We start from the raw sequence: 27,208 nt of genomic DNA on the forward strand, positions 1-27,208 counted from the left end.
TGTGGTGCTGCTTGTGCTGCTTGTTGTGCAGCGTCCGCGCGGCAGCCTGTGCAGCGTCCGCGCGCCCTCGCGGCAGCCTGACAACGGTTGGGAGCCGCGAACGCGGAAGTGGTGCGCGCGCGTGACCGGCGAGTGGATCCGGTTGTTGACTTCAATGGACGAGGACATGGAGGAGCCGGGCGAGGAGGACGAGCAGCCGCTGCTGAGCGGGGAGCGCAGGCAAGGTGCGTGCCGGCCGGCCGGTAAAACCCCCACCCCGGGATCATTTCGGAGGATTGGTGGGCGCTGTGATCGGAGGGTGACAAATGTCAACGCTTTGCAGATCCAGGGTTGTAACCCCTGCTGCAGTTTCTTCTGGAGAGATATGCAAGATTCTCTGATGTATAATTGGGGCATTAATCTTTCTCTCTGTTTTAAAACAAAGAGGATTGTGTAAAAAGTGCAGGAAGTATTGGTTATCGCACCTCCAGCGTGCCTCTTGACAATTACCCAAATACTTACGTTTGTTATTTCCCCATGGGGCAGATATTTCCGCATACGGTATGTATCTAATTAATTTCTAAAAGCTATTGTACAATTTGGTACCATGTTATTCAGGGAAATGTATGACTTGTTATATATTTTTAAACCCTTTCACGTTCGTTTTGTTGGTCGCCTCTCCATCTTCATCAATGCACCTTCTCAGTTCCACCAAGCGACGACCCAAGAGATTGCAGATGTTGGAATCTTAATCAAAAAGACAGTTCCGAGCCTAAACGTTGTTTGATTATTTCCTTCCACAGACACTGCTTGACCTCTTAAGTTCTGCCAATTGTTTTTTTTTGCATCCATGGTAGTCCCTACCTTGGTAGCATGCAAATTATTCTGAATCAATTGTCACCTTGATGTTAAATTTGACACATTTTACTTAAGCTGTATCAATCAATGATTGATAAACTTTCCTCCTATATATACAATTTTGTTTTAAGCCATGGATTTTTTTCAAATAATCTTATAAACATGTATTGCCATTTCAAAAGATGATTGTAACTCTTGAGTACCTCAATATGTGCATTTAACTATGTGTGCAAATAAAAAAGTTCTGCAAAAGAAAAATATCAAGGTATATGTCCAGGTGTGTTGGGGTTTGTGTAGAACTGGAAAATTGCCTGGCACTGAATAGGGTGGGATCAAACATTCATGATCTAAAAGTTTCACGGGAGAAATTGCAGTTAAAGGCAATAGTAGCAAAAGATAAGATTACAACAAAGGAGTTACACCATTTTCATTAAATCAGTAGTAAAAAATGTAATTATGGAACTGTTTCCTTGTTAAAGTTACTGATAAGTGACTTATTAAATTCAGGTCATCCACATCCCCCCCCCCCCCCCCCTTTTCCACCCCCCCCCCCCCCTTTTCCTTCTCTGCCCTCCAGCTGCCCATCACCCACATTCACCAACCTAAATTTCCTTTCCCTTGACTCATCCTTTCTATCCCCTCCTCCATCTGTTAATGTCTGCCCATCATCTCTTCTTTATCTGTTTCCATGAAGAGCCTCTGTTTCTACATTGCCCCTCCACTTGGCTCCATCTGCTCATCATCCCCACCCCATTTGGTTCCACGTATCAGCTCTTGTCTCGCACCTTACTGGCTATTTTCCCTCTACACTCTCAGTCCTATTGCAGGATCTCAAACTGAAAAGTGAACCATCCGTGTGAAACTGCAGTGCTGTTTGACCTGCTGAATTCCTCCAACAGTTTGTCTTTTGCTCCAGATTCCAGCATCTGAAGTCTCTCGTATATAAATTCTAGTTTGGAGTACTATTTTATAAACACGATATTATAAAACTGGTGGATTGTTTCACATGGATATGCGGAGAATCGAGGGATATGATCATGTGCAGGCAGATGAGATTAGTATATTTTTGAATTATGTTTGGCAAGACATTGTGGGCCATATGGCCTGTTCCTGTGTTGTACTTTTCTCTGTCGGAAAGAATTGCAGATGCTGGTTTAACTTCTGTACTTTGTTCTGTTGTGAAATTTAGAAATTAGATTCTAAATGGAATAAGTAAAATAAATAAAGCCATTTGTAATAGTTATTTCTGCAATTCGGAAAAACTAGAACAGGGTGAACCTGTTGGGCCCAAAGCTCTCCTGCATTGGTGTAGCATCCTCCCCCCCCCCCCCCCGACTGCGAGCTTCAATTGCCCCAACTGCGATTTCCCCGACTGGGAGAAAAGGAGGAAGAGATACAAGTTATTTGCCTTCCATCACAGTGGGGAACGTGAGGTCTCTGAAAAAAACCCTGGGGATTCTCACACGTCATTGTGGTGGCTGTTTAAGTTTATGGTTATTTTTTATGTGGGTATGTATCTTGTTGCTTTTTTTTGTATGACTGTTGGCAAATCAAATTCTTTATGTTTACATACTTGGCTAATAAATTAATTACAATTATAATTAAAAGGCAGTCAGAGTAAACAGCTGTTTTTCAGGTTGGAAAGATGTAACAAACAGTGTGTCGCAAGGATAGACACAAAATGCTGGAGTAACTCAGCGGGTAGGCCAGCATCTATGGGGAAAAAAGGATCTGTTTGTGGCCCTCAATAATTAACTATATCAATGATCTAGAGGGTGGGACAGTGTACAAGGTATCCAAATTTACAGTAACACAAAAAAATAGGTAGGCCACATGATATGATAGGTCGATAGAGTGGATAAAGACTTGGTAAGCAGAGATTAATGTGGGAAAGTGCGTTGTCATACACTCTGGTAGGAGGAATCTAAAGGTGGAATATTATCAAAATGGAGAAAGATTACAGATAAGCAGAGTACAGAGAGTTCTAGGATCTGTTTGTGGCCCTCAATAATTAACTATATCAATGATCTAGAGGGTGGGACAGTGTACAAGGTATCCAAATTTACAGTAACACAAAAAAATAGGTAGGCCACATGATATGATAGGTCGATAGAGTGGATAAAGACTTGGTAAGCAGAGATTAATGTGGGAAAGTGCAATGTCATACACTCTGGTAGGAGGAATCTAAAGGTGGAATATTATCAAAATGGAGAAAGATTACAGATAAGCAGAGTACAGAGAGTTCTAGGTGTTCTTATGCACTAATTGGAATAAGAAAACAGGATGGTATATGACATAGGTTTGGAATTTATAAATACATGTAGGAAAATTACAATTGTAAGGCTGGCAGTGAGGCTACACGTGGAGTAACATGCACAGATTTGATCCTCTTATTTAAGAAAGTGTATACCAGCATTGGAGGGAATCCAAAAGAGATTCACGAGGTTAATCCTGGGATGAATGGATGGTCTTTCACAATGGCTAAAGAAATTAGATCTGTACTGTTTGGGATTTAGAAGAATGAGGAGTGATCTTACTGAAACACATAGAATCCTGATGGTGTGTGACAGGGTAGATGTTGGGATGTTTCCACAAGTGAGAGAAACTTGAAAGAGCGGACATAGTTACAAAATAAAGAAGTGGTCATTTAAATCTGAACCGGAATTCTGTTTTGCAGAGGGATGGGGAATCTCAGGAATTGTAGGTATTTAAAGAGGATGTAGTTGTGGGGAACTGGTGTAGAAGAGAAATTGAGGCCTGGGTCAGCCATGATCATCATGAATGGTATTGCAAAGTTGACGAGCTGAGTGGGTGCCTCCTATTTTCTTGTGTTCTTAAATGTGGGATTGTATGCAAGTAAATGTATTTATATTTCCAATAATTAATCCCAACGTTTTCTCCAGTATCAGCTTGCTGCTCTGCTCGATACAGCCTGGCGATGTTGGCTTTTTGTGGATTTTTTATGGTATATGCACTACGTGTGAACCTTAGCGTTGCATTGGTTGAGATGTTGGATGTTAATGCAACTTTACCCAAGAATGGCAGTGTTGAGGAATGTCCACCACACTCCAACGTTACTCATCAAAATTATGAAAAAAAGGTAAGGTACTTAGCTGTGTCTCTATTTGTACCACTAGTTGAAATACTTTATTCTCTGGTAAAGTTACAAAAAAAATGAGCAAATCATGGCACCATAATTGCTGACAGCAGGTGATTAGGAAATTATTTTTTCTATACAAAGCATTTCATAAGTAAGTTAAAGTTATTATGTGTGTGCTTGCAGCTGTACTAACCTTTAATGTTAACGCTTCTGCAATCCAACCTGCTGGTGGTTTCAATTCTCCGGATTGGGTTTTGCAGTGATGAGTGTCAGTGCCAGAGCGCATTATATATGGTTAATCACGTTCACCATGTATTCCTAGTGAGGATTCTCTTCATCAGGAAGTGCAGCTGACAAGATCTTTATGATGTGACCAGGAGAAAGATCCATGGGGGAGCATCGACCACACGGCATCTTACAACTTTACCATAGCCATTGACTTTCAAGGGATTGAGAAAGTTCCTTCTCAAATTTGGTGGCTTTCAGAAATTAATTTCTATTCTGCTTTCAGGCCTTTATTTTCACTGACAGATGCATTGTGGATCAAATCCCTGTGCACACTGTGGTCAAGCAAGGCTGTGCCATTTCTCCAGTGTTCTCCTCAGCCTTTCTTTCTGCAGGGTTGCTCCCCATTTCTAAATTGCTTCCTGTCAGTGTGAAGCTAATCTACTGTATGAATTATAAATAGTTCAACCACTATCACCTCCATTCATGATGCAAGGTCACTCCAATGTCAACTTGCAGTACAAAGGCATACACATTTGGAAGCAGGGCTCCAAATCATCCTTCGCTCATTATCATATCATATATACATACAGCCGGAAACAGGCCTTTTCGGCCCTCCAAGTCCGTGCCGCCCAGTGATCCCCGTACATTAACACTATCCTACACCCACTAGGGACAATTTTTACATTTACCCAGCCAATTAACCTACATACCTGTACGTCTTTGGAGTGTGGGAGGAAACCGAAGATCTCGGAGTAAACCCACGCAGGTCACGGGGAGAACGTACAAACTCCTTACAGTGCAGCACCCGTAGTCAGGATCGAACCTGAGTCTCCGGCGCTGCATTCGCTGTAAAGCAGCAACTCTACCGCTGCGCTACCGTGCCGCCCGTAAATCTCTGAAGCATTTGAAAAAGTGGGCCAAACATGAAACAGATGTAAGACAAAGATGCTGTATCAACTTGATCCCATGGCACAACACTGACCCCCAACAACAAAGGTCCATGATGTGATTAGCTCCATATCTCGGTGAAGGCAAACATCTATACACTAAAACTCTTGTTAGTTCGCTTGTTCCTGAACTACAGCCAAAACGGTACACGGCAGCGCAACAATTTTAGGCTCACTGTCGTCCCGTGGTCCTATGGAAGAAGTTTTATTGAAATCGGTGTAATATTTTAAAAGTTATTCACATTTTAAAGTTTTTAAAAACTGCGCATGCGCAGTTGGGGGTCCGTTGATCTGGTACTTACAAAATATGGCTGCCGCATCCGCAGGTGAGGGAGGAGAGGGTGCTGTACCAATGCAAGAGAGGCAACCCTAGGGGGGAGGGGCGAGGGGGGGAAGGGGGGAGTGGGGGAGGGGGAATTGGGGGGGGAGTGGTTGTTGCACCAATGTAGGAGTGGTTTGTGCCCAACCGGTCCACTTGGTCTAGTCAGGGATAAAACTCACTGTTGTCTCCAGTGCACAGCTATTGAACATCTGAAGAAGGTTTTCAAAACTCAAAGCCGTCAATCTGGCATAAGCAGTCAACCCAGCTCTCCTTGTACACTTCAGGTGCATGGACTACCTAAAAAGACAAGTCAAAATAATGGAGAGGTATCACTATTTCTCCACAATATACTCCAAAGGATCACTGTTTTCTCTCAGGCCATTACTGTACTTACAATGTCAAAACTATAATTACATTCAGTCAGTGAAAGTGGCAGTCCAGATCACTTGGATGTCTGACACCAGAAATTGTTATTTTGAGTTGCATTACAGTAATGGAATGCTCAAAAATGTTTTAACAATAAAATACTTGTGGGAATCCCTGAGCCATAACTATTCAAAATTGAAGAAGAGCACCTGGGAAAACACTGGGGATCTGAAGTCTCTTTGTTAGGAAATTGAAATACCAGTTTGAAGGCTTGAAGGCCTCTTGCTCCAACTCTGCTCTTCAACAAATCTTCAGAACCAAATGAAAAAGTTGAAAGTGTTCTTCATTGTTTGTACGCAAAGTTCTATCATTCACCTTGCAGGGCTTTAAGAAGGTTAGGTGGAGCAATGTTTGGGTAATATTTCAGTATTTTCTGGCAATTTGGGGTTGTCAAATAGTCCTGTCAGAAATAAAGGATGAGAAGAGGCAGGATTGGACCCAGGTTGCCACTTTAGCCTGCTATTTCCTGCTCGGGTATACCCCAAATGTCAACCTCTTCAGAGTGAACTTTCAATGCTGCATCAAAAACAAATATATTCCTCTTAAATCAGAGATCAAACCCCTACATCATATGTTAGGTGTATTCCCTTGCAATGAATACCTACATTATATTTACATTCCTATTTGCTAGCTTCAAATAAGGCATCAAGTAATAGAACTACAGATTTCTTTCCAAATCTCATGCTAAATAAAATTCATAAATTTGAGATTAAAAAAAGCTCACCATCAACTGACAATAGTAAATAAACTATTCTAGATACAAGGAACTGCAGATGCTGGAATCTTGCATAGAACACAAAGTGCTGGAGTAACTAAGTGGGTCAAGTAACATCTGTGGAGAATATGGATAGGTTACCAAGTCTGAAGAAGGGCCCCGACCAGAAACTCCAGCACTTTGTAGAAATAAACTAGTATCCAGCCACTATACTATATGAACACTAGAGGTCAGACAAAACATTGCTGGCTGGATTTTAGAGCAGAGCATCACCAGAGAAGACACCCAGCAACTGGTGATGTCCATGAATCGCAGACTTCAAGCAGTCATTGCATGCAAAGGATATGCAACAAAATACTAAACATGACTACTTTCATTTACCCGACATTGCTGTGTTCCAAACATGGTGCCCTGAAATAGGGGGGACGGGGGGGGGGGATGGACGACTATGTATAAACACAGCTGTAATTTCTACATGGTGAAACCAAAATGTATAAAAATGACCTTTATTAAAATCTGACAATGAGCACTACATGTGATTTTTTTTCTATTACAAATCTCAAATTGTGGAGTACAGAGGCAAATAAATAAATGATGGGTCTTTGTCCCAAACATTCTGGAGGGCACTGTATTTGCCCGCAATTGGCCCATATCCCTCTTAGCTTCCCCTGGCAGCTTGTTTCAGATACGGACTATCCTTTAAGTGAAAAAGTTGCCTCTGAGGACCCATCTTAAGCCTATGCCCTTTAATTTCAAAATCCTCTTCTCTGGGGGAAAAAGAGCATTCACTTCATCCACCCCCTTATGATCTTATACACCTCAATAAGGTCAACCTTCAGCCTCCTATGTTCCAAATGGTGATATCCAGCCTCTCTCTATCACGTAAGCCTGCAACTTCTGCATCTTCAATTCTGGCTCAGTAAAAAAAAATTAAAAATTAATTGCTTTTTCGTTGCTGACTATTCCTTAAATTGCCAAGGCCTTAAGCTCAGTCTTTCAAAACTCTATTGCTCTACTCTTTAAGGATGTGCTTTAAAACCTTGCTCTTTGAAACCTTGCTCTTTGACTATGTTCCTTAGTTGATAGATCCTTCATGTGGCTTGGTGTCAATTTTGTTTATTTCATAGAAAATGTTACCATTTAAAAAAATATAGTAGGGAGTGACGGTAGCTTTTACCCTGAGATCAAATGAAATTGTTCTAAGATGTAGATATTCACCTGAGGATGTAAGGTCATGGACTTTATGTTAACAAGGTAATGAACTGTTTTATTTATTACTTTATTTATTACATCAATATCAAGTATGACTTATTTTATCTTTGCCAAATGTTGCCAAAATCATATTTTATGACAAACTTCTCATTGTCTCTAACAGGGCAAGGTATATAACTGGGATTCGAATGAACAGGGTTGGATCCTTAGTGCCTTCTTCTACGGTTACATCTTTACTCAGATTCCTGGCGGATATCTAGCTGGTAAATTTGGAGGGAAGCTGTTGCTTGGTTTTGGCATACTGGGCACTTCAGTTTTAACACTGTTGACACCACCAGCAGCTGAACTGGGTCCTAACTGCGTAATTTTATTGAGGATTATTGAAGGACTGGGAGAGGTATGTTCTAACTTTTCCTCAATGTTTAAGAATTTTGCATTATTGATTAGATTAGAAAAAAACCCTGCAGATGTGAAAATCTAAAATAAAAATAGAAAATACTGGACACACTCAGTAGGTCAGACAGCATGTCTGGAATAAGAAACAGTTTGTTTTGGGTCAGTTCTGATGAAGGGTCTTGGACCTGAAGCATTCACTCATTTCTTTTCTCCACAGGTGCTGCTTGACCTGCTGAGTGTGTCTAGTATTTGTCATTTAAATATCATAGGCATTAGGGAAAATTAGTAGGGAAGTGAATAGAATTTGTGATCAAATACTGTGAAGCAGTCTATGTTTTCCCTCTGTGAATATTTATAGTTCTTCATTTATGAGAAATGACTTTAAAAAAATGTTACTTTTTTAATAGGGTGTGACCTTCCCCGCCATGCATGCAATGTGGGCTGAATGGGCGCCACCTTTAGAAAGGAGCACACTTGTAAGTTTATCATATGCAGGTGAGTGAACTGTGTTTAAAGCATGCACTGTTTGTGATGACATTTATGTAGGGGCTAAACTTACCAAAGATGAGCAGAATTAACATGATTTTCATCATGGAAGTATTAATTGCATGCTGGCTACCAGGATGTCGTGTTTATTACCATTTTTATGAAAGCAGAACGATATTCCCGATTATTATGGCAATTTTAAACAAAAATCAAAACATAATTTTGACATTTTTGGAATTGCATTTTAAAACGGCTTCTTCCTATTTTTCATTTTGACTGTCTCAGACGCTCGCATTGACTTTATCTCCATTTAACTATTAAGGCATGCAGTATTGACTGGACAATTAGAATCCCTCCGATTATGCTTTGTATATTTCCAAATTAAAATGTTATTGTGGTTATAGCTTTAGCCTTTTGATGATAATATTTGATCTGATGTATTTTTTCTTCAGTCAAAGTGATATTCACAGATTTTATTTTGTATTTTCATTCTGCATATTATTGCAATCTAGTTTGTGTTATATGAAATGAAACCTCTGATATTGATAAATATTCACTTTACATGCTTGATAAGTTGTTTATTTGAGCCAAAGAAGTTAAGTGTCAGTATAAACATAACATATATTTATTTAATACCCTAAATATGCCACATACTATCATGTTCTAAATCTTATGTAAATTTCTAGGTGCCCAACTTGGAACGGTTGTTTCACTTCCATTATCTGGAATAATTTGTTATTACTTGGATTGGTCATATGTTTTCTACATATTTGGTAAGGCTTCATAGTGTAGTTATAAAGCATTGGATTATTTAATCTTGATTATTGAAAATGTATTTGTTTTCTCCCTTCCTTTGACCTAAATAATTTACCCAAGGTGTTTCCAAGATATTTACTTTGTTATGGATCTGTTTCAGTAAAGCAGGAATTGCCATTGCCTGGAATTTTTTTATATTGTTAATCTGTCTAAATTACATCCAAGGGGAAGGATAATTATGCATAACTGGCAGTAAACCTGCCACTGTGCCATATACAATGCATTCATTGCAGTTCATTGTGTATTGTTGAACAGGACTCACAGCGAAGCAAGTGAAAGCTCGAATCCTTTTTTATCTGGCCCATTGAAATTTAGATTCTCTTGCTTCTATCCTAAAAACATCCAAAGTCAGGACCTGTTTGAGACTTACTTTGGTTTTATATTCTTAGAGATTATATTATTGATTCATAATAAACTAAATCTTGAATCAAAATGTTCTTGCATTATACTTTGATTGGATAAAACACCAGAAAGCATACGGCAATTGTGATTTTTGAGTATACATTACTAAATATTATTTTCAGCTAAAGTAATTAGCATGATCACCATTTTACAACATTAAATCGTAAACTGTCTCAATTTCTTTCAAAGGCATAAAGCTACTTTGTGAAAAAGTAATAAAACAAAGCTCACTTGAAAGCATGCTTTTGTTTTTAGCGATTGGGTTACTTTGTTTTTAAATAATTTGTTAAATGAAATTGTTCAATGCCTGATGGTATTATTTAAAATTGACTTTTTGGTACAACATAGGATATTGTAGGGTGATAGTTATTGGACTAATGATTTGGGAAGCATCTGTTAAGATTTCCACAATGGAAGTTTGGGAATTTTAACTTCGTTTATTTCAAAAATAAATCTGTATATATAAAGCTTGAATGAATAAAGGTGATATCATGAAATCCCAGTTATCTCATCATCTTCCATAAGAGAAACTTGTCATTGTTGCCTTATCTAGCCAGTCAGAACTACTCAACGTTATTTCTTTAAATCTCCCTCTGAGACGGCGAAGCAAATCATTCAGTTATAATATCCATCCACAAAATACCACATGAACTGTAAATTTAGCAATGTTTGCCAGGTTTTAGGCTACAGATAAATATACCTGCAGTGAAATAATATATTTGTACCTAATGTGTTTGTAATGTCTGTTTTTGCCTCTTTCTAAAGTTGAAATATGGCTTTGTACTGTACATTTGTTAAGGATAACTTTGTAACTGAAAGTTAACATTGTGGATTAGGCGGAAAGGTTACTTCGTTCATTTATCTACAAAATTGGTAAATACCCTTTTGGGTCTTTACAAACTATTGCATATTACACCAATTCAAAGTTGGGATGGTGAATATATTGTACAATATAGTTTTAAACACAGTCTGAAATGAGTACTCCCTGCATGTTTTTGTTAAATCTGTTTAGGTTTCAAGTATAACAATTATTTTCTTTTCTTTTCACTGCACTATGCCATTAGCGGGGAAACAGCCTATCACGTCAGAATTACACCATTCTTTCACTGGTCAAATTTTACAATTTCTAACACTGCTAATATCTATTATAAATGTATTTTTGGTGGTGGAATCTTTAAATTGGTGTACATAGGCACATGACTCTTTTTAAAATATATTATACATTGTTTTGCTGAATACCTATGCTCGGTCCACCTCGGCCTATGCAATCTCCTGCTTGCCAAACACTTTAACTTCCCCTCCTATTCCCATACTGACCTTTCTGTCCTGGGCCTCCTCCACTCCAGAGTGAGGCCCAATGCAAATTGGAGGAACAGCACCTCCTATTTTGCTTGGGCAGCTTACAATTCAGCAGTATGAATATTGATTTCTTTAACTTCAAGTAACCCTTGGTTTCCCTCTCTCCATCCCTCCCCCATCCTAGTTCAACTAGTTTCACTGTCCTCCTGATTAATTTCACTGATATTTTATTGATTGTATGCCTCATTGTCATCTTCCCCTCAACTAACAATGTACCATTCTACATTTCCTTGAACATTGCCTGCTTTGATCGGTCATTTTCATGCCTTATCCTACCATTTCTCTAGTCTCCCCCTCCCCTGACTCTCAGTCTGAAGAAGGGTCTCGACCTGAAACGTCACCCATTCCTTCTCTCCAGAGATGCTGCCTGTCCCGCTGAGTTGCTCCAGCATTTTGTGTTTATCTTCTTGTGCTTTTGATATAAAGATTGCCTACATTTTAAAGATGAAATCGTTTGATTTTTTTTCAGGTGCACTGGGAGTCATCTGGTGTTTGTTATGGTTCTGGCTGGCGAGTGACTCACCAAAAACCCACAGAACTATATCTAATGCCGAGCAAGATTACATCATTTATTCACTTCGTGGCCAGGTAGGCTATGGTGTCACACAGAATAATTGACACATGTTGAGTACTTTAACTTCAGTGGCCCATCAAAAAATAGTCATCAAAAAGTCAGCAATGGTAAGCCATTCAATATCCATGCTAGAAGTTTAGGTAGCCTTTTGTTGAAGATGGTCATTTCCTGGCGTGTGTGCTGTGAGAGTTTCTTGCCAAGTCAACTAAGGCTTGGATGTTGTCCATCTCTGTTGCATGGACTGTGTTACTTTAGAGACTACAAAGTTGAATTCTTTGCAATCACTAACAAATAGCCCAGAATACAATGCTCCAATGGAGAAAGGCTCATTTACAGAAACAGCTGAAGATAAACCAAAGATATTGTCCTGAGGAGTTCCTATGGCGATGCCTTGGCGCTGACCTCTAAATGCCACGGTTTTTATTTCTTCTTTTGTGCTGCTTAATATCAAAGGACAATCATTGTCACTTCACTTGAGGAATTCAGCTTGTTTTTGTAATGTTAAAAAAGTGTCTTGACAAAGGTCAATAAACAAAAAGGAAATTCAGGAAATTTAATTTATGTCAAACCTAATCAATATGATTTTATAAAAGGTAAATTATGTTTGACAAATTTGCTCCAATGTTTTGAGGATGTCTCAGAGAGAAATGATAAAGAGGAAATCAGACGCAGTGTTTTTATGTTTCCAAAAAGCGTTTGACAATATGCCACAGAAGAAGCTGATGCATAAATTAAAAGCCCAAGATATTGCAAGAAATGTGTTAGCATGGACTGAAAACTGGATGCCACAGAGAAAACAGGGCTGGAATAAATGGATTATTTTCAGATTGAAGGGATATAAATCATGGAGTATCCCAGGGATCGATTCTTGGCCCTCAGTTGTTTGTATTTACATTTATGATCTGGAAGAGGGAACAAAATGTAAGGTTTCCAAGTTTCCCAACAACATGCAAAAATAAGTGGAAAGGCAAGTTGTGACAAAGGCATTATGATTCTGCAATGGGATATAAATAGATTGAATGAATGGGAGAAACCCCAGTGAATGGAGGTTAATGTGGAGGTGTGAAGTTATGCACTCTGGTAAGAGAAATCAAAAGATGGATTATTATCTAAATGGAGGGAGCTTGATAATGAAAGGTTCAGAGCAATCTAGGTATTTCAGTGCATGAATCACAAGAAGCAGCAAGCAGGTCCAACAAGTATTTGTGAAGGCAAATGCCTTGATGGCCTTGATTGTGAAAGGGTTCAAGCTTAAGAATATGAAAGTTGTGCTACAGTTATACAGGGTCATACTTGGAATACTCTGTGTGGTTTTTGTCCTCTTACCTAAAAAAGATTATAGTAGCATTGAGCACAGTTAAAACAAGATTCACCAGGCTAATTCCAGGGATGAGGGGGTTATCCCATCAATAGAGGATAGTCTGTTTGAATGGGGTTTTGACTGGATAAAATGTATCAGCTCAAGTTGGTAATATAGCAATCTGTGCAAGACTGAATTTTTGCTTTTTGTGTTTATTTTCATAAAGGGAAGGAGGAAAAGCCTTGTTTTTATTCGGCTATTCTTTGTCTGTTGGGAGTTGACTTTTATTCGGATGATGTGATTTTATCAGCATTAGTTGAATTTAAAACAATAAAAGTATGGAATAAAAAAATAATTAGGCTAATGTAAGGGAGTACAAGATTAGAATAAAATCTAGTTCCAGATTAGTTTGGCACTCTCACATATGTGATTCTTGTGTGCATTCAGATAACATATAGGTTCTTTTCTCCTTCGACAATGTTTTTCCTTTTCTATTTCCATAGCGTTCTAAGAAAAATGTACCATGGTTATCCATATGGAAATCTTTGCCACTCTGGGCTATAATTGTTCCTCATTTTTGCTACAATTGGACTTTTTATACATTATTAACACTGCTTCCAACATATATGGAAGAAATTTTACAATTTGACATTACAGAGGTAAGTGCAAGTTTTTATAGCTTCCATGCATTGTGTGCACAGTGTTTCCTGTGAAATTTGGAGAAAGCAGTAACTATAGTTAAACTAGAACTTTTTACTTTTTAAAGCTGTATCATGCTTTGGTAAATTGTTTCTGATGATTAATTGGTGATTAATATTATTTCTGTCGGATATTATTTCTGCATTAATATTAATAATTATTTATTATTTTGTTAATATCCAACACCACTTCACTGTTAGTAAGAAACTCTCATGTTTATCTGTTTGGTTTAAAGTATTCTTATACTAGCTAAATCCAAAATTCTGACAGGATCTTGGCTATAAATGTATTTTTTAGATTTACTGCACTACACAGTAAACATTGTACAAACAAGGCAATCAAGGTGGTGAGGATTAACAGATACATGTTTCTCTTGGCTAACACATGTGACTCTGTCACACACATTCGTGCTTCCTCATACATTTGCTTGCTCTCACTGATGATGCTCATTGGGTAACGTTCATGAGCAGTATCTCGTCAACTTATTGATATCAGTTTAGGCTAATTGAGAACTGGCATTGAACCCCTTTCGTCTGTGCACTTGAGCATAGCAAATATTGCCTCTACTCTGAAGATATTCCACACACAAGTATTCTTGCATATTAGGAGCAGCAATTTCTATGCTAAGCAATGCATTTATACTAATGTGAGTACAATTAAATTCATAAACTTCCACACACACAATCATGATCTGTTGTAAAACAGTGGTTAGAAAGTATCTGTGTCTCTTCTCAATGGTAGAAATAAACACAATTTAAATAGAACCAAACTAAGATTTCCTGAGTGTAAAGCTCCATTCCACAGGTAAAAATGCACTCCCAATGTGGTCTTAGTGCATTGTGTAGTACATGATAATAGGGAAGTTTTAGGCAAACCACATTTATGATGTGTAGGAAAATAACTGCAGATGCTGGTACAAATCGAAGGTCTCACAAAATGCTGGAGTAACTCAGCGGGTCAGGCAGCATCTCAGGAGAGAAGGAATGGGTGATGTTTTGTGATACCTCACATTTATGATGTAACATTCTGTTACTGTCGTTGAACCTACTTTCACCTTTTCAATTAAATTCAGATTATAACTCGGGTGCATTAAAAGAATAAGCCTCCATCTTGCCTCTGGTTCTTTGGCCAGTTACTTTGTTTTTTGGTTACCAACAGTTTTCTTAGAGAAAAGAGTTTTTCTCTCTTTTCTTTATCAAACCCTTCATTTTGTGAGTGTGCTGAATCTTCCTGTTAGGATTATATTAGGGAGAACAATCTAAGTTTCAAAATGTAACATAAGTTCTCGAACCTTGGTAACATTCTATTAAATGTCCCTAAATTTCCTCTAAGGCCATAACGACTTTCTTATAGATCAGCACATAATGCTGCAGATGAGGCCAGTGGTATATAATGCTTTAGTTTAAGATGACATATACCTGAACAACCTTGACCTGTCACCGACCAAAAATTATGAACTGCTATTTCTTTCTATTTCTGCACTTAAAATTGTAGCATTTAGTTTGGGTTACTTGCCCTTGTTTTTTCCCCCCCATCTTTCCAAAATGTACCGCTTGCTACTTTTCTGTCCAAAATTACATCTGCCTATTTCACCAATCCATGTCCTTCTGAAATCTCCGGGTAAGTAGTATATTCTCTGATTAACTATGAGCAAAAGAAAGGGAGGTTTGAGTATAAGTAAAGTTTAATTCATTATTAATTGAACACTATAATTCCACCACCTTTGTATAAACGGCATTCATCCAAAATTCTGTTGTCAATATCTTAAGCTTGTTTATCCATCACTTGTGTATATCTAACTCAATTGGATCCTGATCTGTCAATGTTTCATTTAATACATCTTTGCTATAGCAGGGTGGCCAAATGTGAACACCATAATCCAAATGCAGCTTCACTGATGTCTTGTACAACTGTTACATAACATCCCCACTTCTTTTCTCAATTCTTTGACTGACAAAAGCCAGTGTGCCAAAGCCATCACCACCCTATCTACCTGAGGTGCCACTTTTGAGGAACTATGTAGTTGTACTGCTCAATCCCTCTGCTCTACAACACGTCCGAGGACCCTGCTGTTCACTGTGATGGTCCCTCCCTAGTTTGGCTTTCCCAAAATGCAACACCTCACACATTTAAATTAACCTCCAATGGCCATTCTTCAGTCTTCTTGCCCAGCTGATCAAGATCCCACTGTAATTCTTGATAGCCATCTTCTCTACGTATGATATCACCTACTTTAGCGCCATCTGCATACTTATAGGGCGGCACGGTAGTGCAGCGGTAGAGTTGCTGCTTTACAGCGAATGCAGCGCCGGAGACTCAGGTTCGATCCTGAGTACGGGTGCTGCACTGTAAGGAGTTTGTACGTTCTCCCCGTGACCTGCGTGGGTTTTCTCCGAGATCTTCGGTTTCCTCCCACACTCCAAAGACGTACAGGTATGTAGGTTAATTGGCTGGGTAAATGTAAAATGTAAAAATTGTCCCTAGTGGGTGTAGGATAGTGTTAATGTACGGGGATCACTGGGCGGCACGGACTTGGAGGGCCGAAAAGGCCTGTTTCCGGCTGTATATATATGATATGATATGATACTATTCATGCCTTGTACGTTCTCATGCAAATCGTTGATAGAAATTACAAACAGCAATGGACTCAACACTTACCCCTGAGGCACACCACTGGTCACAGGCCTCCAGTCTGAAAAAACAACTTTCCATCACCACCCTCTGTTTCATACCATTCAGCCAGTTTTGTAACAAGTTAGATAGCTCTCCCTGGATCCCATATGATCTAACTTTCCAGAGCAGCCTACCATGTGATCTAACCTTCCTGAGTCTCTCTTTTAAGACAATCTTACAAATCTACCTTTTAGGGTTGGAGACATAAGAAACTGCAGGCACTAGAAACTTGATTAGAATACAAAGTGCTGGAGTAACTCAGCAGGTCAAGCAACATCTCTGGTGGACATGGATAGGCGGCGTTTCGGGTTTGAACCCTTCAATTCATCAGTTCTGAAAAAATGTTCTGACCAAAACATTGCCTATCCATGTCCTCCAGAGATGCTACCTGACCCATTGAGTTACTCCAATATTTTGTGTCCTACCGTTTGGCCTTCTTGACTTTTGTTATATATACTGCTGTTGGAGTATTTAATTTGGGAGGAATTTGCTTTAAGTTTTACTTGATTATTTCCCATATAAGATTTCCAAAAATCCATTATTGGCAAAATCCTCTATAATTCTGATATTTCTTTTATATATATATATATAGAATGGATTTTTATCAGCTCTGCCATATCTCTTCTGTTGGATAGTAATGATGAGTGCCGGACTGATTGCTGATTACCTGATTAACAAACAGAATTGGACTACATCTGCTGTTCGGAAAATATTCACCTTAATAGGTAAGCGGTTCAGAATTTTGTTTTGTTTTGATTGCTGAGGAATTGCTGACATGGTTTGGGTAATATATATATTTTAAATCTTGATTCTGATTAACCAGAATTGGCAGATTAAAACCAATATTAATAAAATAATTGCTCAAATTGCTAATTGGCCAATTAGCTAGGATGGCTAATGTTGTTCCTGCATGTCAGAACAGCAGAAATTAGGCAGGTAACTTCATGCTGCTGAACTCTGCATTATTAGTTGGGCCTAATTTAGATGCGGCATCTTGATCGGCATCGATGAGTTAGGCTGAAGGGCCTGTTTCCGCGCTGTATGGCTTTATGACTCTGAGGGCTCTATTGGTATTTAAACAGTGTGGATCTATTTAATACATGGATAGAATTATGTGTTTGATTTTCAAAAGACAATATGTTCGGCAAATTAAAGATGGTGAAAGGAAGAAAAGGATGGTAACATAAGTAATTGGCTTAAAATTGGACAATTCCTGATCAGGAAGGCCAGCTCTGTCCTGGGTTGCCCCCTCAACTCAGTACAGGTGGTGGGAGAGAGGAGGATGATGGCAAAGATAACATCGCTGCTGGACAACGACTCCCACCCCATGCAGGACATTGTCACTGCACTGAGTAGCTCCTTCAGTGACAAACTCCTTCACCCCAAGTGCGTGAAGGAGAGATATCGGAGGTCCTTCCTTTCCACTGCTGTGAGACTGCACAACCAGTGCTACTCCCAGCAGACCAGTCAACAGTAACAGTAAAAAAAAAACATAGTAAATGATGACAATTATCCTTATCTTTATTTTTATTTATAATGAATGTCTCTTGCTATCTACTTTGCTGCTGTAACACTGCAAATTTCCCCGGTGTGGGACAAATAAAGGAATATATTATTATTATTATTATTATTATAAAAAGAGATAATTATTAGCAGCATTTCCACATTTATAATGCAAACATACATGTTTTGTTATATCTTGGAAATAATTGACTAATGGATTAAAAAGGTGTGAATTGGTGCTGCACGGAATAAAAATATGAAAGAAAGGAACCAAATGGAACAGTGAAACTGATTGCTTCTCTGTGAAGTGATCCATAAAACATGAATTAGAAGCTGCAAGAGGCCACTCAGCCTCTCAAGCTTGTTCTGCCATTCAGTTAGATTGTGGCTGACCTAACTGTGACCTCAATTCCACATTCCTGCCTCTCCCGGGTAACCTTTCACCCACCCTCTTATCAAGTATCTACGTCAGCCTAAAAAAGAAACATAAGTCTGCTTCCATGGCTCTTCAATGAAGAGTGTTAACAAAAATGCCCAATACTCTGAGAGAAATAAAAAGCCTCATCTCTGTCTTCAATTTAAGGACCATTTATGTTCAAAAAGCTGCTACCCTTGGTTCTAGATTATACCATGAGGAAACGTCTACTCCACACCAACACTGTCAAGGCCTCCTAGGATCATAAGTACTTTAATCAAGCCCTTCCAAGTCAAGTCAGTCCAACCTTTCCTCCAGCTCACTCATTGCAGTAATAGTTTCCTAAACATTCTCTGAACTGGTTCCAGCATTTACAGTCTTTCTTAAATAAGCAATCCAATAATATTCACAGTCATCAGGATGTGTCTCACCAGAGTCCTAAATTTCCCTGGACTCAGACGATAACATTGTGTTAGCTTTCCTAATTACATATTTATGTGTACTGCCTTTAATGAATCGAATACTAGGCCACCCATTTTTCTCTGCATTTCAAAATTCTAGTCTCACACCTTCTAGTTCAATGTTTTGTTTAATTTATCCAGACTAAATGAGCCAATTCACATTTTCCCACATTATTCCATTTGTTAACAATTTGTCCATACACTTACCGTATCCCTTTGTAGTCTCCATATGTCCTATTCAAAAGATATGTTCCTTATTTCTACATTATCAGAAAATTTAGCAACCTTCCCTTCAGTGCATTCATTCAAGTTGTTTATATAATTGTGAAACTGAGGCACCAATAACAATCCCTATGAGACACCACTAATTAGAGGGGGCAGTGGGGGGGGGGGGGGGGGGAAGAAGGGGGATAAGAATGGGGTAGGGGAAGAGAAGGGGAGGCGACCTTGTCAGAGGCTGGGGCTTCCTAACTCCTCCCACCTCCACCGCCTCCGACTCGCCCCACCACTGCTGCCTCCTTCTCTCCCTGATTCACCAACATACTCCACCTTGGAAGTGACAGCAGGTGAAAGGGGAGGGTGTCCCACGGTGACCGAGGGGGCACACTGAAGAGCTACCACATGAGCTGCAACAACAGCCATGTGAACCGGTAAAGAAGGGCTCACTGGTGCAGACCAGTGGTATCGGCACCTCGTTTTAAAGTGAAATTACTCAAAGGGCTGGAGTAACTTAGCCGACTAAATATGTCTTAGGAAGGGTCTCAATGTCACCTATCTATGTTCTCCAGAGAGCTTGACCCAATGAATTACTCCAGCACTTTGTGTCCTTTTGGAGGGTGAAGAGGGGCTTGCTGGTACACCTTGTGAGTCAGGAGTGGCGTTGGAAGCTGGGAATCTAAACGGCTGTGGAGATGGTGCAAGCCAGGGATGGGTTGGCAGGTCATTCCATTCAAATTCTGTTTATATTTTAAATTTGTTTTATTTATGTTTTTGGCACTTCATGGTGCTTTAGAGACACGGAAGGGGTCTCATTAGTGGGCCAGAGGTGTACTGTCGTTTAATTATCACGTGACCTCTGTTGGGCCAGAGACAAACATAATCCAGAAAGGCTCTGAAACTCTGGGTGCCAGAACATTGTTCTGTTCAACCACTTGAAAATAACGGAACATTTTCCTAAGACTGATGTTAAGATAATTGGCATGTAGTTTCCTGCTTCTATTCCTGTTCCATTTTGAATAGTTCCACTTGCTATTTTTTAATCTAATGGAACAAATGTATCAACTATCTCACTACCCACTTTTTTTAAGAACCTAAGCGTTATGTGATACCTAAATAATTTGGAACCAAAGGGATAACATTATTTTGTAGCATATCATCGACATGTTGTGAGACCAAAATGACCCCTCATAGTAAAATTGGAATTTGCGAGGTACTGAAGTTAATCAACACCTATCCATGTTCTCCAGGATGCTGCCAAGCCTGCTGAGTTACTCCAAAACTTTGTGTCCTTTTGTGTATTAACCAGGATCTGCGATTCCTTTTCTACAATTAGAGCAATTAGTCCTGGTATTTTTCACTTGCTGCATTCAGATTTGCTGAATCAAAAACTTACCCTTAAAAGCAGTGCCTGCCATATACAATTGATTGTTTGATTGTTTTTAAGTGCAGTAAAGGGCCTGTCCCACTTAAGCGATTTTAAGGCGACTGCCGGCGACTAGGCTGTCGCCGACAGTTCGCCGGGGTGTCGCGGGCATGATCGTGAGGAGTCTTCAAAGAATCGTAGTGGATCTCAGCGCCTCGCTGAGAAATCAACTGGAGTGAAATTTCTCGGTGACAGCTGGCTTGTCGCCAGGTATTGTTGCTTATTGCGGGCGCTGTCGCATGCTGTCCCCAGGTTTGCTAGGTTGTCTTCGATGCATTTTGAAGCACGTAATATTAAATTAAGTAAAGTCATTTGAAGATACCATAAAATACTTGTGTTTAACCAATTTATTTACCGTCAGGACATTTGACATGTAGATTGGAGGCGACCGTTTGACGGTCAGGTAAGCGTGGGAATTTTTGCGATGTTTATGGCTATCAGCGATTGCATTTAAAGTAGGCTTCCAACCCAGATATGCAACCCAGAAACCAGATATGCATCTCCTGTACATTTTCAAAGAATGCCCACACACTTTTCACAAAAATCCATTTAACCACTTTTAAAATTAAATTTCTTAATACTGCTATTAGTAAACTGGAAGTCAATCCAGTTTATGCCTTGTTACCCTGAAGCTTGGTTTTCAAGTAACCATTACTTGGTTTTCAAGTAATCATAAACGGGCAAGATGTTATATTTCAAAACTCTCAAGTACTTACCGACTTGTCAGTGATTTGTCAGCCTAAGTGGGACAGGCCCTTAACTAAGATCTCCAGAGAGTTCAGAAACATTGCACCTGAAAAAGGAAAAACAATTACTTGTTTACACTTTTGTATAATAACCCTAATAATCTTTGTTTTGTTATAGGTATGATCGGGCCTGCAATATTCCTGGTTGCTACTGGATATGTAGGCTGTAATTATAAAGAGGCTGTGTTATTTTTTACAATATCTTCTGCGTTAGGAGGCTTCAGTATGTCTGGATTCAATGTTAATCATTTGGATATTGCTCCATCGTAAGTGAACCTGATTTATTTTGTTGAAAAGCAAAATGATTTTCCAAAGGTCCCCTATTAAAACTGTGGGAAAGTAGTCTAGAAATTGCTTTCTCCACTTCAAACAATTTGCGTTCTTCCAAAATTAACCTTAATCTCTGGTAGAATGTTTGGGTGTTTTCTTTCTTTTAATTATGCTTTATCATATCATATCATATATATACAGCCGGAAACAGGCCTTTTCGGCCCACCAAGTCCGTGCCGCCCAGTGATCCCCGCACATTAACACTATCCTACACCCACTAGGGACAATTTTTACATTTACCCAGCCAATTAACCTACATACCTGTACGTCTTTGGAGTGTGGGAGGAAACCGAAGATCTCGGAGATCTTTGGTAGTAATTAACTGTAATGATAAGTAATTTGCAATGCAATTAATCATATACAATGATGGGCATTTATCATAAACTGGAAATAATGTAACGTTAATGGAAAATGCTGGAAAAACTCAATAGGCCAGGCAGCATCTGTGGAAAGAGAATCAGTTAATGTTTCTGGCCCTGGCTCCTCTATCGATACTGCAATTCAAGGAACAGCTCTTCATCCACTAGGAGGAAACAGTTTGGAAGGATCTTGGTGATGATCTTTCCTTTGTCAGACAATAGAGCGTTTGTAGCCTCCTTTCTTACCGATGGTCATAATTCCAGCATCCCCTGGCAGGTTTCAAAATTTGGACAAATAGATAGTGGATTCATGCCTGAGGTTTTACACTATGGAATTTTAAGATTTCAGCAGGGATACTGTTGCAACTGAGGTTTTATTACTTGGGATGTGACCATTTCAACTTATTAGTTGGAGTGGCTCTAATGTATATCATAGTTCTTGGTGAGAAGCTGAGCCCATAGATCACAGATTTTCTGTGGGACTTCTACCATTAGGCATTATTTTCCTTTGAATAATGCAAGAAGCTCAAATCCAGGAATTGGCTTGGAATTGGCAATTCGAACTCATAGTCATTGTCATAAGAGTAGACTGGTTTGATTGGTAGATAAGTCTAGACTCTCTTTGCAGGTGCCATTTATAGGATTTGGGAGATAGGTTGCTCATCATAGAACACCCTGAAATTAACTCTGTAGTTACAGTACATATATGGCCAATCCAGTTAATGTTCTTGTTTTGGAGGACATGTAGCTCGAAGCATTAAGTGTGGCTTTAATGCAGCAATGGTAAACTGTAGTACAGATGTAGTTGATTTTCAAAGTTTGTCATTAATCTAAACTAGGAAACAGCATCATATAAGGTAAGTTCTAGCTTTAAATCATACGTGGTCCAATTAAAGTGGTAAATACAGTTGCCCTTTACGATTTGGATAGCAATTCCTTTGGCAACCACAGTGAACATCTGAATAGGAATGACTTTATCTACTTTGGGAGATTCATTGTGATAACAATACAAATCTGGTAATATAGCGGTTGTCAATTCAAATTGCAACAGAACAAATGATGTTGTTGATTCAATAAATAAAAGAATTGGTGAGGTATCACAAGACAATGCTCTGGATTGGAATTGAAACCCCACTGATTCTTGAAACAATATTAGAATTGTGAGGAACACAGGAGGATTTGATGAAAATTGGTAACATTTAAAAAAGTGGACAACATGATAATACTGATTAAAGAATCAACACGGAATAGTCAGAATTCATGAAAGAAATTGGTTAATTAGTTGAAGCTGAAGATTGTGTAGAGCAGTAGGATTTGTAGTACAATAGAATTAGTCCGTACTCCTATATTTTAAACATTTATGGTTTTCTGAGCTTTTCTGCTTTCTGTACAATATAATCTGTTTGCACATTGTTCAGTGTGCTTTTAATTGGAAACAGACTGAAGGTGAGATCTATGAGTTTGTTTCCCCCCCATTCAGTGGACATTGTTTTTCATGTTCCAATATTGATTGCCCCACTATTGTTTCCTTTGTATTTTCTATTAGCTGAGTTGCAGAACTAAACAGAACCTGGAACCTGCATTTTCTATTCATTAATTATATCATGGGATATCATTGTTGTATGAAGTGGAAGAATTTCTTTATATTTCTATAGTTTTCTGTACATTATTGAACAAATCGAGTATTTTGTGGTCATTAGATATGCAGGAATCTTACTTGGGATCACAAACACATTTGCCACAATTCCTGGAATGGTTGGACCAGTTATTGCCAAAATCTTGACAAACAATGTAAGTATTATAAATATATTGAACAAGTTAAAAGTAATTACTTTCTTGGCATGAATCTTGTTATTTTAGCATTGATTTGTTGAAATGATAATGTTTAGATTGGACTTCTAGGTAAGTAAATTATTTGTCCTATTCTGTATGTCACAGTAATGGTCGAAAATAGAATGTTAGCCTTTTTGCAGAGGCAGACAAAATAGGACAAATCTTTAGGATTTTGGCAGTTCTTGAAATGGTCTTTTGTCTGTTATGGCCACAACTAATTAAGCCAGAAAGTATTGCCCATCACTAACTAATCATATAGTGAGCCACAAGCTTGAATCATTACAGCATGAGATTGTTCCTGCAACTGAGTAGAGTTGCAGGATTTTGATCTAATGAAATTCCATATCATTAAAATATGCAACTCAAAGGAGAAATAGGGCAGAGGTAGCACTCTTCTAGTCAATGAGATGATGGGTTTAAGTATGGTATTGAAGAATTATATTTAGTTTCTGAATAACGCAACCTGTTTAGAAATGACAACATTGAACTAGGGAGGGGAGAAGTAGAGCTATAAATTAAGTAAAGTATGTTGTTATGAAAGAAATATTTAATTTGACAATATGGAAGACTATCCAAGATTTTTTTTCTCAGAATGAATTCATAAACCCATTAACTTGGAATTAATTGGAAATATATTCAATAGCCATAAAATCTTATTTTCTTTTCTTTAATACTGATAGCATGAATGAGATTATCTGTACATTTTATGTTAGTAGTCTGTTTTTAAAAAATCAGGATTTAATTTTTTTTTTCATTCCACAGCATACACTTGCAGAATGGCAAACTGTGTTTTACATTGCTGCTTGTATTGATGTGTTTGGTGCACTGTTTTTTGTTATTTTTGGGAAAGGTACAATCCAGTCCTGGGCAACTGATCACTGAACATTTCACAGTAACCTTATAACCCTGGGCAACCAATCAATGGTTCTCATGTGACCTTAATCTACATTTAATCTTGATCATGCGATCTAAGCTTTTTGCCACAAACTTTATTTCACAAAAAACTTAAAACAATACCAATTAAAATATTTTCCTCAGCAGTTAGGGTTCTGCAGTGCCTATTATTTGCAAGAGACCTGAATCTTAAAAGGTGATGCCATGCATTCACACTATTGTCCAGCACACATGAAGCTGACAGCAAAGGAGAATTGATCATGTGGATAGAGGGACCCCCTGACAAGCCTGCTGCCTGGACCTGTGAAGCACCTTTCCTGGCAGCATGTGGGACTGGTCAATGGAGCCACAGAACCAACACTCGCATTCCTATGCACCAGGTGCCAAAAGACCAGGAGTGTGGGATTGAAGTGAACTAAAAGGTGAGCCGGTCTTCAAATACCAAAATAGGAACTACAAAACCTCTCGTGTTCGGTGTACGTGTCCAGATTGCAAAAATGGCACTTAGCCAGGAGATTTTGAACCTGCTTTAAAATCTATTGAAAGGAAACTACCCTTTCCATGAAGAAAATGAGCAGTCCTCCAACAGGAATGCTTCTCTCATTTCTGCATTGACAATACATAGTCTGCATTCATCACCTTAGAATGTGCTTGTACAGGTATTTTGCATGGTCCAAAGGTGAAGAGTTGCTTGGACAGAATTCCATTCTAGTGACAAACAGTCCTTCTCAGTAAGAGACTCTGAATTATACCCAACATATAATACTCGGTCGATTGACACAAAATGCTCGACTTATTTTAGAAGAAAATTAGCTTCCTCGGCCCCTGCAACTGCTTTTATTGCCAAAACATAAAGTGTCCAACCAGCATCACAGGATCAAGGCCACCAGTTGATTTATGATCAGCACTTGTCTGGATTGTTAAATTAACATATGACCTGCATTCATTGTCTTTCACATTACTGAGTTTATTTTATTCGTGCCAGTGATAGTTACCGGTTAATCTATTTGCTCTTATCCTGCCTAATCCAGGGATTCCAGAGCTATTCAAAGAAAAGTGACCAATGCATTTCCACGCTTTTTTTGTTGTGCAAATTCCAAAAGGTCTATAAAATAAATGTAGTAAAATAATTAAATTATATATGATTAATCAATGTAGTCATTAAATAATTACTATTTACACCAGAAGTAAAAATTGATGCTCAAATTCCACTTTATGCATAGTCTAGGGAAAAATGAGACTTTCCATAACAATGAAGGTACTGGATAAAACTGGTTTATGTAGATTTTTCAGTGTCTAATTGCCCATAAATTAGGAAAATATTTTGCTGTAGCAAAGATTCTACACTTCATTTGTACAATTTCCTTTATTAATCAGAGCTTGGCAATTTATGTTAACAATTATCTTTTTCTTTAAAATTGCATTAAAGGTCTTTTTAATGTTTTATTTAAACTGGTAAGATCAGTTACATTTGACTAATTAACCAGTGTCGAATATCTAGCCCAGTTTCTCAAATCAATTCCTGATTATTTTGGGATCTTGATTATAGAATCATAATAATGTAGGCAGCAATTCAAAAATTAGGTCTTTTTTTGCCCTTGTAGCCAATCTGGTTGCTTCTAACTTGTATTTGTAATTCTGAAGAATTACATATTTATGAATAATGCTTTCAACTCCAACTGGTTTTTTTTTGTCCAAATGTGTAGTTTTGACCCCTGCCTTAAAGGGTTAGCAGCACCCTAAGGACAAAAGGATGGTTCTGGGTTTTGCATCCATTTTTTAAAATACTTTCATGTTGTCTTGTCTTCTCTGGTAGTTAAAGGTAACCTGGTAGTTAAACTGCTGTGGAATGAAATATTTCAGTTGGTATTAACAGTCAAGTAAATTAAAGTGTTCATCTGAAACGAAAGACAACCAACAGCTTGATCGTCAGTTATAACCATTCAGAACTTTGGCCCACGATGTCCATGCCATCCTTTTTGCCCACCTACATTAATCCCATCTGCTCATATTACGACCAGATCCTTCTATACCTCAAGATTTCCTTGTTTAAATGCAGAATTTGTTACACGTTTAAAAATTTTAAACTTGACTTGTATTTTCTGTTCTGTTTTGGAGGAATCTTTTTATAATGCTGTTGATACAAAATAAATTGTTCTATTTGAAATGATCAAAATGTAAGTGTTTGCTTCAATTCTTCTGACTTGCCACAATTAATGAGTTCAACTAAATGGCATCATGTCAGCATTATAGGACCAGGGAATCAAAGCATGAATTGTAACAATCGTAAATAACACCAGTGTCCGAGTTTGTAGTGAATTTTGTCCCTTTTAATGATATATTGAAAACAAACAGATGATAAAATATGAATCTGATTTTTCATATCGAGAATCATGGAAGTAGATTTTAAGAAAAATATATTGTAAAGGATAGATGAAATCTTGACTTGTTACAGAATGGGTGTTTTTAATTTTAAAGGTCATGCTCATTTTGTACTATGTATTTTGTCATTTTGTACCAACAATAATAGTAC

The 27,208-nt window shown here is 38.3% G+C and overlaps 1 protein-coding gene across 2 annotated transcripts; it reads left to right on the top strand.

Annotated features, from left to right (window-relative positions):
• Positions 1 to 77: 77 nt before the first annotated feature.
• On the top strand, positions 78 to 26,817 carry slc17a5 (solute carrier family 17 member 5). 2 transcript variants are annotated; one of them, XM_078399161.1, is made up of 11 exons: positions 78 to 224; positions 3,741 to 3,937; positions 7,951 to 8,184; positions 8,591 to 8,678; positions 9,356 to 9,442; positions 11,716 to 11,834; positions 13,624 to 13,779; positions 17,085 to 17,217; positions 21,378 to 21,525; positions 23,649 to 23,739; positions 24,544 to 26,817. In XM_078399161.1, exons 1-11 carry the CDS (start codon positions 155 to 157, stop codon positions 24,661 to 24,663), a joined length of 1,443 nt encoding a protein of 480 aa, XP_078255287.1. In that variant the 5' UTR covers positions 78 to 154; the 3' UTR covers positions 24,664 to 26,817. The 2 variants fall into 2 exon arrangements, with proteins under 2 accessions (XP_078255287.1, XP_078255288.1); XM_078399162.1 differs by having other exon boundaries at positions 93 to 540.
• The last annotated feature ends 391 nt before the right edge of the window (positions 26,818 to 27,208 follow it).

The sequence above is a fragment of the Rhinoraja longicauda genome, chromosome 5 (assembly GCF_053455715.1).
Source record: "Rhinoraja longicauda isolate Sanriku21f chromosome 5, sRhiLon1.1, whole genome shotgun sequence".
In the NCBI taxonomy this organism is placed as follows: Eukaryota; Metazoa; Chordata; class Chondrichthyes; order Rajiformes; family Arhynchobatidae; genus Rhinoraja; species Rhinoraja longicauda.